General features: G+C 35.1%; 1 protein-coding gene across 1 annotated transcript; it reads left to right on the top strand.

Annotated features, from left to right (window-relative positions):
* Nucleotides 1-15443: 15443 nt before the first annotated feature.
* LOC145165084 (myosin-2-like) lies at nt 15444-20202 on the top strand. The gene is made up of 6 exons (XM_079083714.1): nt 15444-15824; nt 15969-16083; nt 16152-16283; nt 16373-16479; nt 19197-19397; nt 19679-20202. Exons 1-6 carry the CDS (start codon nt 15570-15572, stop codon nt 20000-20002), a joined length of 1134 nt encoding a protein of 377 aa, XP_078939840.1. The 5' UTR covers nt 15444-15569; the 3' UTR covers nt 20003-20202.
* The last annotated feature ends 846 nt before the right edge of the window (nt 20203-21048 follow it).

Below are 21048 nucleotides of genomic sequence, written 5' to 3'. Positions count from 1 at the left end.
CTTGAAGAGCGATGTGTAATCAAATAACCAATCAGGGCCCACTCGAGCATCCGTCTCATTCTCCTCCAACTAGCGCACGTCGAAGGATTCTACAATCTGCTTCGTCTTCTTATTGTAAACCCTATACGCGGTGCGTGCAACATATCCTACGAAATAACAATCATCGGCTTTGGCATTGAACTTCGGGTTGGATTCCAGGTGAAGAAGGGTGCAAGGGCAGCCAAATACACGAAAATGACTGACGGAAGGCTTATGACTATATAGAATCTCGTACGGTGTCTTCATCTGAGCTTTGTTGATTAAAACACGATTCTGAACGTAGCAAGCAGTGTTAATCGCCTCAGCCCAAAAGAAAACAGGTAACTTGGAGTCACACAACATCGTCCTTGCAGCGTCTTTTAAAGTTCTATTTCTCCTCTCAGCAACACCATTTTGTTGAGGCGTGTGAGCAGAGCTGTATTGACGCACAATTCCCTTTTTTGCGCAAAAATGATCAAGAACTGCATTCTTGAATTCTCTTCCATTATCAGTACGGAGCGCCTTCACCCGGTTGTTGGTTTGGTTCTCAATCATCACAATGAACTTCTTTATCAGATCAGCAACCCCAACTTTGTTAGAAGAAGACCCACGTAAAACGAGAGAAATCATCGATCACAACCAGATAGTACGAACTTCTGTTGATGCTTAGGACGATGCAATAACTGGAGCACCTGACTGATTGAGTTAACCTGTTTAGGCAGGTGTGATTTTCTATGATGTTTTCCCTGGGCACATGACACACACTTCTCAAAAGTTATAAAGTCTCTGACAGGTAAGCCTCAGACCATCTCATTCTTTGCAAGATGATTTAGGTTCTTAGCGTTAGCATGACCAAGTCTTCGGTGCCACAGCATTGCGTTCTGTTCTGAGACCTTCGAAAAGAGGCAAGTGACTTGTTCAGGAATGTTGCTATTCATATCAATAATATACGCATTTCCATCCCGCTTTGATTTGACAAGAATCCACTCTTCTGGGATGACAATTCCTGGCTTGAGAATCATGCATTCTTTGTCGGTGAAATGTGTAGAGAAACCTTTGTCACAAATCTGAGACACACTCAACAAACTGTGTTTTAACTCGAGAGCAAAGTTGACGTTCTCAAAACTCAGCACTCCATTTGTTACGGTTCCTCTCTGAGTGATCTTGCCACCTTCTCCGCCCGCAAAGGAAACATATCCCCCATTAAATGATTGAATGTCGCTTAGTTGGGAGATGTCTCTTGTCCTATGCCGGGAGCAGCCGATGTCGACGTACCAAGGTCTGACGACATTCCTCCGCAACTGTCCCTGCAAAATGAGCGGGATCATTTAGATTTGGGAGCCCAGGTCATCACTGTCCTCGGTTGGCCCTTCACTTTCTCTGATTGAGCTTTCAAAATCTTCAATTCTGAATCATCATTTCTAATCTTTTCAGAGGATGATGATGATTGATTGGAAGTTAATTTGGGCATCCAATGATATTTAGGTTTCCTAACAGTCACAGGTGGTTTTGAAATATGTTTCTTATCAGTTTGCATTGAGCATCTGGATGTTCTACCAGAAGTGGTTGAAGATCCAGAACTGCTCTTTGACGAAACCGATCTTGGCGGAGCCTTGTTCGGTTTTGGCAAACTGTTTGGGACTTTATTATGAAAAACCCTTTTATTCTTTTGAAAAACCGCCCTTTTTCTACTTCGATCAACCTTCCAATCATCATCCCAAGAACGAGTTCTTGAGGACTTTCTAGTTAAAGACCTTCCTCTAGATTCGTTCTCTCTTCTTGGTGACATATAATGTATAAAAATCCTATTTTGACAATTTCTAGCTATATGACCACCAATACCACAATTAAAACAAATCTGTTTATTATTATTAAAACTGGTACTGCCTTTCTCAGATTTATTTTCTTTACTGACACCCTTACTTTTCCCACAAGAGCATTTGTAAGAAACAGGTTGTGAGATAAGTGAGGTTGCATCAGATGGTGTGACTTGTGGAATTGGTGTGTTTTCATTTGAAGCATCACAAACATCAGGATTATCAAATAATTCATCAAACACTTCAAAAAAATTTAATTCAGTAGGAGCAGATGCGGAAGTATCACAAAAAAACATTGTCAATTTTAACATCAGAAACAAAAGGTTTTTCATTGGAAACAAAAACATCAGGTTCAGACTCAGTTTTGTTATCAGAAACAGATCCTTCAACTTCGTGCTTTGACTGATCTAAGGATTAATCTGCAGGGGAAGTGGAAATGTTAGTACTTTCAACATTAATGAATCCTCCTGAAACAAAACCAGATGGCTTGCCATAAACCATGAATGGTTCGTTGGCAATCTCCTCTTTAGTCAAAGGGTGATACTGATATGTATGATTAAAAGGAGGAGGTACATTATCGTATCCTAAACCCTTTTGCTGGTTTCGTTTGAACTGCAGGCAATGGTCAATCATGTTGGCAAATACCTCGCTTGATACATCAAACCTTTTAAAATCAAAATTTGCAGTTTCAAATTGCCCTTTTAATGTATCAAGCTCAGTAATTAACTCAACATTCTGTCTCTTGATATAATCATAATTTTCACATTTGTTACTGTAGTCTTCCTGAAGTCTCCTAAAGTCCTTTATTTTTGTTTCTAACTGGGCCTTTAGGGGTTTTTGTCCTTTTCTAAGTTGATAGCCCTCATATCTAAGATCCTCTACTTCTCTACGTAATGATTCTATTTCGTCGCGAAGAATTTTAACATAATCAATACATGCCTGAGAACAGGAAGGTAAAATTACCTCACTTTTCTTGGGTTCGGAAGTAGAAGATACCATCAGTGTAAACTGCAGATCCATCCTCTTTTCTTCAGGATCAGCTGCAACATTCTTCACGGGAGCATCATCATTGATTTGGACTAGGTGAGCATTTACAGGTCTTGAAATATCCAGATCCTAAATCTGGTCCTCCCAGTTAAATGACTGAGCAACCATAGCAGTCTCACCGTTGACTGCAGCACCTCCACGATTGTTTCCCACTGCAACCATCGTCCTGTCATTGTTCATCCTTCGATCCGGTTTCGGGCACTCACGAGCAAAATGACCTGGCTCGTGACAGTTGAAACATCGCAGCTTTCCCTTGTTGAACCCTACCTTTTTATCAGCATTCATCCCCCAGTTATTCTTCCCTGTCTTTTTAGCAAACTGCTTCGCCCTGAATACTGCCATAGCAATTTGCCACGTAATATCCATCTCTTCCACATCTTCTGGATGAATCTGATCCAGATCAGCAAATTACAACTGAGGTGGAAGCTCTCCAGCTACAAAAGCATTATAGCAGTTAACAAGTCCTGTGGAGAGAGCAAGATTATCATCACTTTCCTTTGTGTTTGAGGAAGAGGCTACAACTGGCACATTGCAGGAGGGAACAGCTTGTGGAGTGACAAACGACTGGCTTTGAGAATGAGGCATGGATGACACAGTAGTAAAGGTTTGAATCTGAGGTTGTTGAACAGCAAATGTTTGACCTGAGGAAGAAATGATTTATGAAAGGGCATTGTTAGAAGAAATTCCGAGATTTGCAGTCGAATACAAGTTCACATGGTTAATCTCTCGCTGTTTATCATCAATATCACAAGCTTTGATGATCGCCATTGTTTCAGCAAGAGTGATGCGATTCAGATCCTTGGTCTTCTTAATAACAGCTACATTCATGTCCCATGACTTTGGAAGAGCATTCAGTAGCTTTTTATTTATCTCGGACTTGGTCAAGAAGATCCCAGATATGTTCATCTCGGTAGTGAGAGTTGTGAATCGCTGCAGCTGTGCCTCCAGGGTTTCTCCGGGAATGTAGTTAAACATGTTGAATTTCTGTCACAACATATCCTGGCGGCTTTCCTTCATGTATTCATTTCCTTCATACACCTCAATCAAGGCTTCCCACAAAGCTTTAGCTGAAGTATACTCTCTAAAACCTTGACCTATATCAGGAGATAAAGCCATGGTCAAAGTGGCCAAAGCCCTCTCCTGTTCTTCAACTTTCTCAAAATCTTCATCTGTATAGTTCTCAACTGCTTTGTCAATCAGTTGTCCTGCAACAGTGGTGGTAATTCGAACAGGACCCTTGATGATGCTTCTCCAAACTTTGAAGTCTTTCATTTTAATATACTTCTCAATCCGGTATTTCCATTCAGGAAAACCATCTGCAGACAGAAGTCTTGGAATACGTGTGGTTGTGCCCATGACAGAATCCAGTTCATGATGCTGTGTTTGACTTTGAGAATCCATTGATTATTAAATTTTAAATCAAAATTAAACAAGAAGAATGTCAAAAATGAGTTTCCGGTCAGATAGTTTACGGCCGTAAACTGAGTTTACGGTCCAGTAGTTTACGGTCAATAAAGATGCATTGATTATGGTCTTTGAAGATGAGTTTTCGGTTATTGAAGATGCTCTGCTTACGGTCCAAGAACAAAGTTTACGGTCTTTGAAGATTCTTGCGTTTACGGCTGTAAACTGAGTTTACGGCCGTAATCACTTGGCAGTAAACTCCCAGAAATTTACGTAAACACGAATTTCTTATCATATTCGATCCCTTTTAGCAGTGAAAGTACCAAACCCAATCTCGAACAATGATGAATATTAGTTTATACGGTCCGAAAACTCGATTGAATGATGCTTTGACACCAGTTTTGCTCTGATACCAATTGTAAGGTCATGAAAACGAATCTTACCAGTGATCAAACAATCAAACAATTAAATAGAACAAGAATTGGAGTAGAAGTAGAATAGAAACAAGCTTGCACACGCTTTATAACTGAAAACGTCAGGTACAACTTGTTTACAGCGACCGTGAACTCTCTAGGATCAACAACTGATAATGACCTACACAACCTCTATTTATAGGAGACTTGGGCCGGAAACAGGGTTTACGGCCGTAAAGGGGTTTACGGCCGTAAACACACTACAAATCCATAAACACCAAAATAACCTACTATTACATCATATAGACTCAAAAGAACTATTAAAATAGAAAGCCTAGACCAAACCACTAACTGGACCCTTCAGATTGTATGGTAAACAGAAAAGCTCGTTCTAAGATCATTCCACATGTTAACCCCAACGAGTCTATTTGTTTCTACTGCCAATTAAATGGACATTGGAAGCGAAGCTGCCTAAAATACCTAAAGGATCTTAAAGATGGTAAAGTCAACTCGTGTGACTCTACTTCAGGTACATCCATTATCTAACTCCATTATAAGTTCCTATTCATAGACTCTTAATACATAATGTGATGATCACACTTTGTGGTATTGTAGGATGTAAAAGAAAGAAGGAAGCTTAAGAAAAGTGAGCTAAATTTTATCGTGGGAAATAGAATTTTGTTGCATGGTTTGATGGTCAAAATTTGGAGCTACTACTAAGGAGTTAGGATAGTTTTAATAGATTGCTATTACTCTTCAGAGATGTCTAGAAATATAGTTTTTCATTTTATGCATTGTAAGGACAAGTTCTAATTCTCTTTTTAGCAATAAAATGAAGTTTTGGTTTATGAATTTGTCTTATTTCCTTGCAATGGCATTGATAAGTGTGTTTATTATTTTTCTAATAATAGAAATATTAGTTGTGGATTTGATTCTTATGATATCATGCTTGTGGTACTGTCAGATTTGACCTAGTGAAAAGAAATCTTATCACCAAGTTTCAATTCAACGGAAACTTGGAGCCATACAATTTGAATTGCATGATGTACAAGAATCTTGTTCATTGGAGAATTATGAATGATTCATTGTTTACATGTTTATGTGAGACAAGTGACTGACTTAAGGATCTAATACATATTGATATGGACTCTTCAGATCCACCACAAGGGATGATGACTCTATTCGTCATGATTTACTGATGCTTCAGTAAATATGATTCTGTTTATAAGATTAAGCATAATTCTAATACTTTTGAAAAGGTTCAAAGAGTAGCAGAACGAATTGAAGAATCTATTAAGCAAAAAGATAAAAGATTCTCCAATTTGAAAAGAAAGGAGAGTACTTTAGTATCACGTTTTATGATCATCTTGGTAATTATGGAATTGTATCACAACTAATCCTCAAATAAGATGTCAGTGCCATTATATAAATAAAAAGAGGAATCGAACATTGTTGGAAATGTTTCGATCATAGATAAGTCATACTTTGTTCCAATCAAGTTTTAAAGCCATGCTCTAGTAACTATGAATCATATCTTGAAACTTATTTCAAACTAAGAAGGTTGATAAACCTTGTAATATGTGGATTAATAATGTCTTCTTACTCTAGCACATTTAGAATTAGAGTTGTGATGTTTTTGTTAATCAAGAAACAAAAGATAAATTGAGACCAATTCAATGAAGTGTTTTCTTGTCGGGAATCCACACGAGCTTTTGAATATTTGTTTTAACCCATCAAGGAATGTTCCTTGAGAAAGAAACTTATATGTCAAGAAGTCAGTGGGAGTCATATTGATCTTGAGATTTTCAAGATTCAACCGACATTAAACCTTTTAATTACCATTGGCACGCAACCTAAGGTTAAACACCCATTGTATTTTTCAGTTGACATATTCTTATTTCTATGCTCTTTAGTTAAGTTGGAAATGTTTTTGATTTCTATGTTTTTCATTTAAATGAAAAAGCAAAGTGTGTTGGTCAGTGAAACTACACCGATCAATATGGGTGAGATGCTAACGACACGAAAGCACTGATAGGCCTTGAGTTGCCAAAAGTGCAAGAAATTTAGAATAGCGAAGTTCAGTTCATGAAGGAAAGATGAATTTGAATTTGGTTTGTCCTAAACCTTGTCTTGTGACTACAGGTTGTAAATGATATATTCACATGGATGGGAACGTATGTACCTTGAAATCTAAGGGGTGAAGGTTTCGCTCTAATTCATAAAAAATGATTATGAGGAAATACTTTTTCTGATAGATTTTAAAGATCTGATAAAGATCAATATGGAGATTGGTTGTGCTAATTGTATTCTCAAATTCAAAACATGATTACGAAATCCCTCTTCATATTTCGAATTGTGAGGAATGGCAAGGAATTGTTTGAATTTTCAAGAGATATTTCTATCAAGTCTTGAGAAGTTTAAACATATACACACACATTACCAAAATAAGGTGTATAAGTCTAGTTGGAGACTTAATGAAGCACCGCGTAACAAAAATCTACACTTTTGTATGAAAGTGAAAGGGTATTGATTTCTGGAAGTCTAGTTGATTTCTAGGTACATGTCAAAGCTAGTGGGAGCATAATTGTTATGCTAGTATTGCATGTTGACAATACTATTTATAGGGAAATTTTTTTCGAGTTTGCAAGTTACAAAGTTTGGGAATTATTTTGCTATAGTGGACTTAAGGGAGAGGGCACTCATGCTTCATTTGGAATCTAAATGTTTAGATCAAATGGTTTAATAGAACTTAGTCAAAGACATATATGAATATCATGTTGAAATGTTTCAACATAGGAGATTCAATATATAGAAATATTATAGCAAGAGATTGAACATATATCAAATCCTTGTGTAGGACATAACGAGTCGAGTCCCATATGCTTTGGATATTGGATCGATCACGTATGTTATAATATTCGCTTATTCTAATTTTTCAAATGCCTTTAACATTTTGTTAAAAGGATTAGAATTTCATGTGACTAAAGTTGTTAAACAACTATCAAGAACATTATAAGGTTTACCAAAGACTGGTTGCATGTGGACAGTTAGGAGTATGATATTGTTAGGACAGACCATAGTGACACGTTCTGGATTGAGATGATTCTTGTTCAGAGTTGATGGTCATATGGAATATGGAAATGTTTCCATAATGGGAGATTCTAATAGAATCTACATATGAGTTGGAAACTTTAATGCAAGAGAACTGTTTAAGGACACCTTGAATTTGAAATTTCATAACCATGGAAATGTTTCTAGTAACAAGTTCCGATGGAACATTCTGTAATATCGAAGGCTCAATCTCCATGACTTTAGAACCTCGACATCACAGAAGATCAATGCATGTAAAGTTGGAATTTTACTACATCTTGGATAGTGATAAGAATTTGGAATTGTAAAATGAGCATCATTGGAGTAATGTCCAATCGATCTGTTCACAAAGGAATGACCATAGAGAGGTATAGTATGCATGTTCATAATTTGGCATGAATGATGTTATATAATTCAAGTTGTTAGTTGATTACTCGAAACATTATACAATGAATAAATTCGTAATTGTTAATGTGATTGAATAATAGGGATTTATTTATATTCAATGGATATGATACCATAGTTAATTAATTTATTATTGTGTTTCACTTTGCATGTTTTACTTCCTGAGTAATTTAAATATTATTCAAAGTTCCACAGTCACTCATATTTTTGGAAGTAAGTAGTGAATCAAGATTGTCATGAATCGACTTTAGATTGTCCATAGATATTGGACATTGCATGAGATTGCTACAATATTCGTGAGTACTTAGAAAATGGATATTTTGAGTATTTGATAAACCCATGCTTAGAGATTACTTTATGAATTTTATCACGAGTAATTCTAAGACGATAATATCTTCTATTCTTCAAATGAAGATACATAAGTTGTAATTTGCAAGTCAGTCATGCATTGGTATTGTGTAAACGCATCAGTAACAAGATGTAATAAAACGTAGTATCATGTACGATTTGATAAGTAATGGTTAAAATTATGTACAGGAAAAGAGATATCTTTGGACCCCTCGATGATTTGTTGTCGACATCTGAAGTGCTTGGCCGAGCCCGAACTAAATTGTTGTGTTCAAGTAGTAGTCTGAATTCAGTCGTCATAAATCGGGAAATCAAGAAACAGAATCTTGGACTATAAGACTGATTCTAATCCATGTCTCATTTCCACATGATATCTTGTAGAACAAAGGAATAGTTGATCACTTATCTTAGGGCCACCCGTTTGATTTGAATCAGAGTTCGGCAGTGGCTTTGGAAAACACACTTTGCTGTTTGGTTAAATGTTATACTTTCAATTGTAGTTATAGACTTATCCAAGTAAGAGACTCTTGGATTAAGGTGTCTAAGTTCATAACTAAATTGTTATACTCTTGTAATTAGAAGCAAATTCTTTTTTGGGCTGGCTTCATAACTAGAACTTAGTTAGAATAACATTTGTAGAGAGGATAATTTATTTGTTTATTATATGATTAATAAATTGTAATAAATAGTTTGTTAATATATTATATGATTAATATATTAACTGGAAATAGATAATTGATTTGTTAATCTATTATCTGATTAATAAATTAATATGATATCTGAAACATCCCAAAAATTTCAACAAATTTAAACTTTTCAAAACAACCCATTTATTAACAAAAGTGTTTACAAAAACATTGTTTCCCAAAACATGATTTAAAATCACAGTATCCCAAGATCCAATCCGTAGAAACCCACAAATGTGTACGATCACGCCTTCGCCTTGCCAAAATCATCAAGAGCACCTGAAACAATAAACTAAAATCGTAAGCACAAAGCTTAGCGAGTTTCCCCAAAGTACCACCACACAACAGATAACATGTACATGTTGGATTAGTGTCTAAGTCCATAACTATATTTGGTATGTACTTGACCCGACCAGACATGGTCCATTTGGGTTGCATGGCATCATGCACTTGGATAGACTAAATGAGAGAAATAAGACACTTATGGTTATTAATATATTATAAGTTCTAATATATTAATAATAAGAATAATAATATTTAATTAGTATTGATCAAGAATTAATTATGTGATCAAAAGAAGACTAATTAAATATATGGGTTGATTGTGTAAATCATCCCATAACTTATATAGTGGGCCAAAGATCCATGGATAATCAAGTTGGGTTAAACCCATAGGATGCTCCATGGAGGTTACTTAACCCATGGCTCATGGAAATGAAAGGTCATGACAATTAGGGTTTACATGGTGTAACCCTAATTGTAACATACTATATAAGCATCATATTATTCACCAAAATCGGCCACTAGTGTGTGTAAAAGAAGGGCTAGCCGATTTCTTGAAGTGTGGATTTCTCTCTAAGTTATTCCAAGAGCATTTGATGTTGTGTGAGCCATTTGAGGTGTCACATTTGAGGCACTAGGCACTCAAGCACCATGGAGTCAAGCTACACTATAAAAGGTATGTATTCTATCTATATTATTACCCAAGTATCTATGATTGTATGCTAGATAGGGTAATACCTTGGAATATTAGCATTTGCATGTATATTAGAGAAAACATAGATCCAAGGTATTTAGGGTTGCATGTACACCATAGGAGTGTTAGAATGCTCAAAACCCAACAGTACAAACAAACAACGTGTATACAGAGCCTTCAGCCTGTTTGGACCGCCTCACCGGGCCTTCAGCCTGTCTGGACCGCTCACAGAACCTTCAACATGTCTGGACCGCCTCACCGAGCCTTCATGTAATATTCATAAAATTCAAGAAAACTTTAAACTTTTGAATATGATCAAAAACCATCATTTATTTACAATTTGTTTTCAAAATAGGTTCAATATCAGAGAAGTCCCAAAAAGTGAAACAAAACATCAGGAGGTGCAGGATCACGCCTTCGCCTTCTCGCGATCCTCAGAAGTACCTGAAACATAATCCAAAACTGTAAGCCCAAAGCTTAGTGAGTTCCCCCAAAATACCACCACAACACATAATCATAAATACCACAACAACAACATGCATACCGAACCTTCAGCATGTCTGGACCGCCGCACCGGGCCTTCAGCCTGTCTAGACCGCCGCACCGGGCCTTCAGCCTGTCTGGACCGTTCTCTGGGCCTTCGGCCTGACTGGTCCTCCTCACAGGCCTTTAGTCTATTCGGTCCGCCCTGGGTCCGTTGGCCTTCAGCACAAAGCAGGACCGCCTCAACCCAACCACAACACACATGTCGACATATACATAACTCATAAACATATAATCAATCAACTGACAAACAAACAAATCTTACTATTAATAAGCATAGCATTATCCTATTTATCATGATACATATGTAACAATTCACTATAATACTCAATCATACAACAATCAGGGTACTCAATCCAAAAGGGTCGGCCTTGGTACCTTCGACCCAACAAGTATAGTGATGAACACTCACCTCACAAGCTGCACAACTGACAAGGTCTGACTCCGAATCTCAACTCTCTACTCAAAGCCTACAACCACCAAGAGACCAATTTCCATCAAATTCCCAAAATAACCAAAGTACCATTAAGGTCAAACTTAGCCAAAAGGGCAAAAGGTCAAGAAAAGTCAACTCAACTTGACTGCCGCGTCGTGGTACCCTTGTACCACATCGTGGTTCTGGATATGACAAAACAGTCGCGAACCTGCCGCCACCACGTCGTGGTGGCCTTGCCACGTCATGGTTACGGGATTTTCATCAGCTTATTGCATTCAACCACCTCATCTGATTCCAAAAGGTCTCCAATTCAGATCTGGTCCAAAATAGGGTCTATATGGATAAAGTTTCCAACTTTATCCAATAGAACCCTATAAATGCATAGATCTCGACTTTTATAGTCTAAAGCACTACATGGCTTCACCAATAATCGTCCAATCCATGGGGGGTTACTTGACCAAAGCTACAAGAGAGTCTCTAACACCATAAAAGTCAATGCTTTTCAGACATGCATGTCCAATGAATGTCTTGAACTCTTATTAGGTCATAATAGGGCAAAAAGGCCAAGATTTCATGCATGACTCTCAAACTCAATTCTAGACTAGATCCAAAGAGCAAAATGCTCCAAATGGCCCGGAGACTCATAAAGTTGCAAGCTTTATGAAGTCCAATAACCCAAGACAACACGATCTAGAGAAAGAAAGGGAAATATCCATAGATCTACTCATAAACTCATCAAGATGAAGACTTTATACCTCCTTGAGATGCTAGAGGAAGGTGAAATCCTGGATCTTCTCTGCCTTGGACTCCCAATGAGGTCTTCCACCACCTTCTTCCTTCACAAGCACCAAAACTCACACTTTTAAGGCTAAAAATCATAAAATGGCTCTAGGGTTTGCAAGGAACGAGTTTTGAGAGATGGAGGCTGATGGGAGGAGGATAGAAGGGGAGCTGCTGTCGGAGGTCCGATCTTCGAAATGGATGCAACAGGTGGTGTTGGGCGGTTCGAGGCGTCGGCGTACTGTGGTTGAAGGTGGCGCCGTAGTCAGAAAACAAAAGAGAGACATATAGAGGATTAGAGAGATTGTGAGAGAGATGGTGGAGAGGGAGGGTGACCAACCTTCCCTTTTATAGGAGAAGATGGGAAGTATGGCCCCATTCTTCTTTTGACATTTGGAACCATAGTTTTGTGACAAGTGTCACCACTTAGGTGGATACACGTGTCATCTCCTCAAACCGCTTGTAAAAATCCGACAAAAAACGACTTCGTTCAAATTTTACGAGTATGCTAGTCAGATGTCCTGAACATGGTGATTACAAATATGTGATCAAAATTTTCGAACAAAAGACATAGATATGTTAAAAACATGATTGAAGTTTTAATTCAGTTATATTTATAGTTATCGCGATTCGCAAATTTTGTCACACCCTCCCCGACCGATGGCGGAAATGCCGAGTGGTGACAATACAAAGATTTACCAAATCACAGAGCGCTAATCATAATTACCTATCTAAACGAAAAACTACAAGTCTTCATGCTGATAATCCTTTCCGACTCGATCTCTACTCCTTCCTAGGAACACATGTGATTTTTGAAAATTTCAACTTGATTTTGGTGAGTTCACAGGTTTTGAGGTAAATGTATAATAAACTCATTTGAAAATTTTTTGGAATTCTTTATGATTCTTCGCTTCCTAGTTTCATATGTTTTGTTATATCACCTCCTAGATTACTATCTTTTAGGATATTTTGTTAACCATAATTTAATATTTTTGCAGGATATCTGACGATCCTATCTTAATATCTTTTTAGGGTACTATCGATCATATCTCATTATCTTCTAGGATACCTACCGATCCTATCGTATTAGCTTTTAAGATATTATCTAATCCTAACGTATTTTATCTACCATTCTAAGACGTCCATAATGGTTGTCTAATCTATAAGGTGATCTAATGTATTACCATGAGCCCCCATAATCGACGATGTTTGACTAATAATTTTGCTCCGTCACGACGCTTCATCGGACGTCGAATAGTAAATAATAAGAAAGTTATCTTGTCAGGATTGTAGCTAGCAATTGCAGGTGGGGTTGTCAAACCCCGTATAAATCTATACAATATCTTCCTATCGAACGATTTCCAATGATCTACTAGCGGCTTTACTTGGATAATTAGATTTCTTTGGTTTTGATTTATTAGTTTTGTTTTCCTTAATTTCAGGTGTGATTTTTTTTTTTAAATTGTCGATAAACTCAACCGGTTTAGGATTTGTATTTAATAATAAGATTTTCATCCTTTTGTTGGTTTTTTTATTTTTTAAATTAAGATGATTTCAAAGGTCAAATGTTACATTGTGCAAGACTAATTGCCATGATTATTTTTTTTAATAATAACACATAAAAGTATTTCTTTTAAAAAAAATTATACCATAATTATAGTATGTTTTTAAATTTGGAGGCCCGTACAACCGCACCAGTCTCACATCTCATGACCGCCAATATATATATATATATATATATATATATATATATATATATATATATATATATATATATTTGATGGGACAATCAATGTTAATTGTACTTTATGCAAACAATAATGAGAAGGAAGAGAGTAAAAAATAATGCAAGTACAGCATACATTTGATGATTATAACAACATTCCTCTTGGCTTTTGTAGTTAGTGATTGGAATTGGATGAATACACGCTAGCAGCCTAAGGCCAAAAGTGAATATCATTAAAAACATAATGTTAATATGAAATAAATATGACAATGTAACATGAACATGAACCTTATACATTAAAAAATTAAAAATAATTGATTCCATATTATTTGATATAAAGATACAGTGACATATCTATTGATACAATAACAAATGTTTTCATTTATACTACTTTCTAATTAGCTTCCACATCAATCTAATTTCATAAATATTTAAAAAATAGCCTTTAATACCATATATCAATAATAATATTAATACACTGATATGACATTTTGTTGATAAAAATATAATTTAATAATTAAAAAATATAATTTGATAATAAGAATATATAATTTAATTTTATTAAGTATACCTATTGGTAAAATTTGGATTAAACAAGTGTAAAAGCAATATTAGGCTGAAAAAAAACCAATGACTGAGATTAAATGGGTTGTTATGTAGTTATTATTAGTTTAAAAACCATTGACTCCCTCCAAATCACAACAATACAACGAATTTTGATAAAAGACCTTTATTACTTCTTAACTGTCATCAATTTTATACTTCTCATAGGATATATATTAGGCTTTCGGGAGTAGGTGCGGTAGAGAGTGCTCCCTTGTCACCTCAGCTGGAATACCGCCCTCATTGTGGGTTTGGTACGGTAGAGACCGCAGTGCGGCTTTCTATGGCCGCACCTCTCTCTCTCTCTCTCTCTCTCTCTCTCTCTCTCTCCTTTTTTTCTCTATTTTTTTTATTTCTTTCCCCACTCATTGGGTGTGGTAAGGAACCACATTTTTAGGGTAAAAAGTGACGTGACATCTATATGACAGTGAAGGGAACACGGTTTCTGTGGCACCACTCCCTCCAACCCTATAATTATATATTTCTTATTTATAATCTAGTTGTAATGGAAATTTATAATATGATGCTGCTTGGTTCTAAAAATATTATTTTTGCTTTTATAAATTTAATCTAATTATAATTTATTTTTATTATATAATATAGATTAAAAAAAACAAATTTATGTAATAAATAGTTTAATAACCAGATACATTGCAAGTTAATTTGTTTATCTTTAAAGGTATTTTAATAAAAAATAATCAATTTGCAAGGACAATTGTAATTTGAAAACCCCCATTAACATGCACTAATATATGATGAAATTGGAGTATGAGCGTAGGTTTAGATCCCCATGATTGTCTTGAAGACCTAATTTGTACTTTTTTGGTGTAACCTCTAAATACCATCATTCATACTCACCCAAACCAATAACCATACTTCTTCTTTAATCCACTTTTCTTTTTCATTCTTTTGAGTTTTGAGATTGATGATTGTTACCAACAACCTACTCCTATGTATTTTTCAAATATTAAAATAGGCTTAAAGTTTAAGCCGTATATAAAAATATACACTCAAATTATATATTAAAAATGGGTGGATGTCTTTGAACATGAGAACAAACAGCGACATAAAAGTAAAAGACAAAGTATTTATATTCACAAAAATAATAGTATTATCCTTCAAGAGTTGCTTAAAAAGCCCCAAAAGACTCTTCCCAATAAAAGTCCAAATCCCATGAAGCATAAACTGAGCCAAGTTTTAAGCTTTTAATGTCCCATCATCTCCCTTCTAATATTCTCTCATACATAAAAGAAATAAACTTCTAAAATCTCAAAAAAATGGCCACTTTGAGTACCCTCGAACTCATGCTTCATGAAATTCAAAACCAAGAAAATATTGGTGATCATGGAAGGATGCCTGTGTTACCACAACGTCCAGTCTCTAAAGCTCGAATACCAACCCGAAGAACTAGAAGGGCAATCTTGTCATTTCACTTGCAAGAGTTTGGTGGCAAGAAGAAGGAAGAGTTTGTTGATGACAAGAGAAAAAGAGACGGATTTGAGTTTGTTGATGGCAGCCCTGTTCTTAGTAAGGTGAAACACAAAAAATCTTTCTTTATGGTATATATATATATATATATATATATATATATATATATATATATATATATATATATATATATATATATATATATATATATTATTATAAGTAGAATCAACATTGGATTTGTTATACAGAACAATGAAGATGAAAAAGAAAAGAGTATAGTCAGAATACAAAAATGTTTTCGTGGATACCTAGCACGCCTCCAATATTACAAGCTCACGGAAGGGATTATTATGCTTCAATCATGTAAGTCATTTATTTATAATCATTTTACGAAAGTATGTTGTTATTTGCATAATCACTTGATTTCGCAGTTGTTCGTGGCGAAAATGCAAGAAGAGAGTTAGAAAAATGGTCAAAAATGCCCACACAAACACATGTTAATCAAGAGTTCGTGTGGAAACCATTAAGGAACAGGGAGACAACTATCATATATTTGCAATCTGGTGAGACCAATGAGACCTTGTCTGTGAGCTTGATGAGCCGTTTATCAAGCCAACAAGTTCTTATGGTTTCTAGTTTCTTTTATTTTTAGTGGTTCGAGATTGGTTAAGTCGAAGGCACCCTAATTATATGCAAAATGCAACCACTGAGAACATGAATGACGCAAACAACCTACACATCGATAACATAGAAAATGAGGTACGTGTAGTTTACTTTAGAAACTCTACTTACTAGTTACTAGACACCATGTTTAGAATAATACATGTGTTGCGTTTATGTTTGATATGCATTGACCTGGATAAGACTAATGTTGACTAGACAAAAATTACAGTTTAATTTCAATGTGACAAAAAATCACTCTTGATTTATAGTCTATACAAAAAGTAAGATGATATGATCGAGACATAAAATATAATTTTTTGGTTTCACCCAAAAAGTGAAATTGGTGGGATTGAGAATGACTCTTAATATGTGCTGTCCCAAACATATATAAGCTCAGGACGAAAAAAAAAAACCCATAGATCACTGTTTAAACAATATATTATGGAAATCTTATTGTTCTATTCACTTTTTAGCTATTAAAAACTCCCAATTTTTATTATTAAATGTGTTTTTATTGACCACTAAACCAAAGTTAAATTATTAAAAGTGAGTGACTCTTAAACAAAAAGATATTGAGATTTTCAACAGTAAAATTGTAAAAAAAAATATGAATGATTTTCCATATAAAAAGGATCTCACAAGAGCTTGAAAAGAAATAAAATATTAATCGAGCCAAAGAATGTTGATTCAACGAACTGCTTTTTATGAAGACCTTACCATATTTTACTTTTAAATCAAATTTTCATTTAAATTTTAAAATATTTAAAAGAAAAATATTGTTTAATCTGCCAACTAATCTTAAAAGGTTTTTTTGTTTCATTATTATATTAAATAAAAATCTTTTCACTATTATTTAGCACCTTAAAAATATTGGTTTTGTTTGTTATTAAAAAATTATTAATTTTGTTTAATTACTCTATAAATGAATACAATATTATTTTTTTGTTTAGTTATGAAAACAATATTATTTGTTTGATTCTTATATTAAAGACAAAATTGTAAAAATATCCCTGTGGTATACATTTTTTTGGGGTTTTAGTCCAAACCTTGACTTTTTTGGATTTACGGTCCTTTTGAGCTAGTTTACATGTAATTTTGGTCCATGTCCAAACTAAAAAGACTATTATACCCTTAATGAAATTAATTTTCATTTTCTTTCCCTTTTTAAAATTATTATTATTATATATAATACTGGACCCACAGATCCACCATACCTCTCTCTCTCATATAATTTTGGCCCACACCGTTTTTACCTGATCGTCTTCTTCACCAAAACATACACACACTGAGAATAAAAAACACACACACACACTGAGGTAGCGATCGATGATTCCTCAAACTCCGGTGCATCCTTCTTCTCCGGCGACAGTGAGGCCACAAACTGCTCAGGTGCGAGTTAAAGAGGTAGGAGGGTGGTGTTCTATGGTGGTTCAGTGATGATGATAATGCTCATGGAGGTTCCATATGCTCCCGCTACCCCAACCCAAACAACATCGACCCTCTTCAGCCCCCTCTACCGCTGCTATCTCCAATGTAGTTGTTTCTCATGTTCCCGATCTGCCATCCAATCTGCCATTGTCTGTGGTTACCAATCTAGTTTCCCCTTCATTTTGGTGCCCCCAACTGCAGATGAAAACTCTGATCTAATTATGATATGGTTTCTCCGTCATTGAATCGTCAGCCACCATAGGTTATGTGAGGAAGAGGGTACAGGGATTTCGGTGAACCAAGAACAAAACACACATACATACACCCACTGTCTTCTCCAAAAACTCCAAATCTTTTAAATCACGAGTCTCCTTCATCGACTTTTAAAATCCCCATAAGGATTCTCAGATTCCAAGTATCAAACTTATGGGAACAAGTGCAAAAAACAACCGTTCAGACTTACCTCACATACAGCCGTCTCCTTCTACATGCTGGAAGATTCTGATGAGTTCGTGAAGGATTTTGGTGAGGCTGTTGCCGACAATTCCGGTGACTCCGAGGATTATGGAAACGATATGTTATTTGGGCCTCATCGATCGTTTTCTGAATAAGTTAATCGATTCTTGAATTTAGTAATTTCTCCGGCCCACCTCATTCATCGATCGATTTATCTTGTAAATTAGAGTCATCCTGAGGAGTTTTTCTCTGTTATCAGTAAGGGGAAATGGCACCAGGGGGAAGAAGATGAGGGAGCTGTGAGTAGTTAGGTTGAGAGAGAGAGAAAGAGAGAGAGAGAGTGAGAGAGAGAGAGAGAGAGGTATGGTGGATATGTGGGCCCAAATTTATATTTAATAATAATAATATTTTTAAAAAGTGAAAGAAAATGAAAATTAATTTCATTAAGGGTATAATAGTCTTTTTAGTTTGGACAGGGACCAAAATTGCATGTAAATTAGCTCAAAAAGACTACCAATCCAAAAAAGTCAAGGTTTGGACTAAAACCCCAAAAAAATGCATACTACAGGGACCATTTTTGCAATTTTGTCTATATTAAATAAAATCCTTTGTTACTGTAATGCAACAGCACCTTTAAAGTATGATTTTGTTTAGTTATGAAAACGTTCACTACTACTATAATTTTGGGGTATATCGAACTTCATCTATTATATTATATGAATATGAATTAAATGACAGGCGATGGCCCAGTTCGCCCTCCTATTGGACCGGGCCTGGGTCAAAAGATATGAATAAACCCCATCATTCTCTTTCTTATACAAAGCCTGTTTAGTAGAGTCCGAATTCTCTGTCGTGTCACAAACATACCCATACCCATAAAAGTATATAGTGTTGAAAGATCTTGTCTAAATGACTTGAAATCGTTGTAGGAACATATCTCGGTGTCAGAACCTTACATCCGTGACCTTCAACGACAAGTTTTGAGAACAGAGGCCGCCTTACGCCACAAGAAACGTGAAAACTCTCTATTGGCACTTCAAATTCAACAAATCGATTCAAAATGGGAGTTACACAAGGCTGAGATGAGCTTAAAGGAGAAAACATGGCAAGACAAGTTCACCTCTATTCAAGTATGTTCATCATTCTGCCATTATATATATATATATATATATATATATATATATATATATATATATATATATATATATATATATTGAAGTATTTATCCGATTAAAATAATGAAAATATGTTATTTAATTTGAAGTTCATCGTAGGTAAAATTTTCAAATACAGTGATGAAATATAAAAAATGAAAGTATGGTTCTATAGATAAATAAGGGTATCATATATATTGTCATTCTTGCACTTCCATAATATTTACATGAAACAAGAACCCTTTTTTTTTCTTCAGATGAGCTTAGCTACAACTCGAGAAAGAACGACAGGCGAAATCATTCGTTTCCCCCAAAACCCTAGTCGACGACACGACAATGGCAAAATTGATCTTACAATTAGACAGATACTAGAGCTGCAAGAAAGCGATTTCAGTTTTCGCATGCACAATATACATAATTTCGAAAAGTGTCAAAAACAAGAGCTTAGAAAGTTGAAGGGTCGATTCAAGTCATGGAAAAAGGAGTTCAAAGCTCGATTACAAGATATAAAGAAAACAATTAATAGATTTGATGACGCTCGTAGGACAAAAAGAGTACATAAAAGATGTTGGGTGGCTTAGTTTATCCAAAAGATTCAAATCATAATCACACACATATATACATACCATTACAATTTAAGGAAGAAAAATTAATTTCTCTTTAAAGAATTGTCTTTTCCAATACTTTCGATATTTCCCTTTTAGACTTTGGAATTCAAGCCCATATATATTGTATATTAAATCTTCGAGATTAGGCAAGATTTTATTTATTTATTTATTTATTTTTTTTTTGTTTCGAGATTGAAGTTTTAGTGGTAAGTTTAAGGTATGAAATCAACTTTAAGGATATAAATGCTTGTATAATACTTGTTAGGTATCGTTTCTTGAGTTTATTCGTTGGGTCATTTAAGAATTAAGGACTAGAAGAACCATATTTCGTTGACCACCATTAATGATGGTTAGAACAAGCTAATAAACACCTAAAAAGTGGCTAATTTGGTTTGAATTTACTGAAAATCGAGCACATGCACAATGATTTCTAGCAAAGTGAAACTACAATAAAGAGAAAGTCGAAAATCTTCAGGACTACACGTTCAACCAAGCTATATAATAATGATTTAAAACTGAATTTCACTATTTATAGTAACCAAACAACGTAAAGAAAGAATATAAAAAAGAGAAGAACACCAAGATTTTTTATGCGGAATCCAAATGTGAAAAAAAACACCAGGGACATGTGATGCCGAGAAAGGCTTCAATATATTATTGAGGAGTTTACAATACTTCTAAAATATACAAAATACAAGAGACTTAAGCCTCTATATTTAAAAGCAATGTGATATCAATATGCATAAACATGACTAATACTTAGGCTAAAATGTATATTTAAAAGGAAAACTGAACTAAACTATATGAACTGATAACCTAATTAAAACAATGATGGGAAGTTTGGAGACATATATTCAGCAATATCCACATTGGCTCCTAAAGTCAAAACATCAACTAACGAATAACAATGATTCTTGAATCTTCATAGAAATCTTAAAAGAAAATTAGTAATAGAAATGGTCTTCAATTCAAAAATGTATCCCTTACTAAGAACCTCTTAGTTCAATTACGAACTTGCA

Source organism: Lactuca virosa, chromosome 1, assembly GCF_052849685.1.
Source record: "Lactuca virosa cultivar CGN04683 chromosome 1, Lactuca_virosa_CGN04683_v6, whole genome shotgun sequence".
Taxonomy (NCBI): Eukaryota; Viridiplantae; Streptophyta; class Magnoliopsida; order Asterales; family Asteraceae; genus Lactuca; species Lactuca virosa.
Note: the sequence above shows the minus strand (reverse complement) of the source record. Positions and strands in the feature narration are given on the sequence as shown.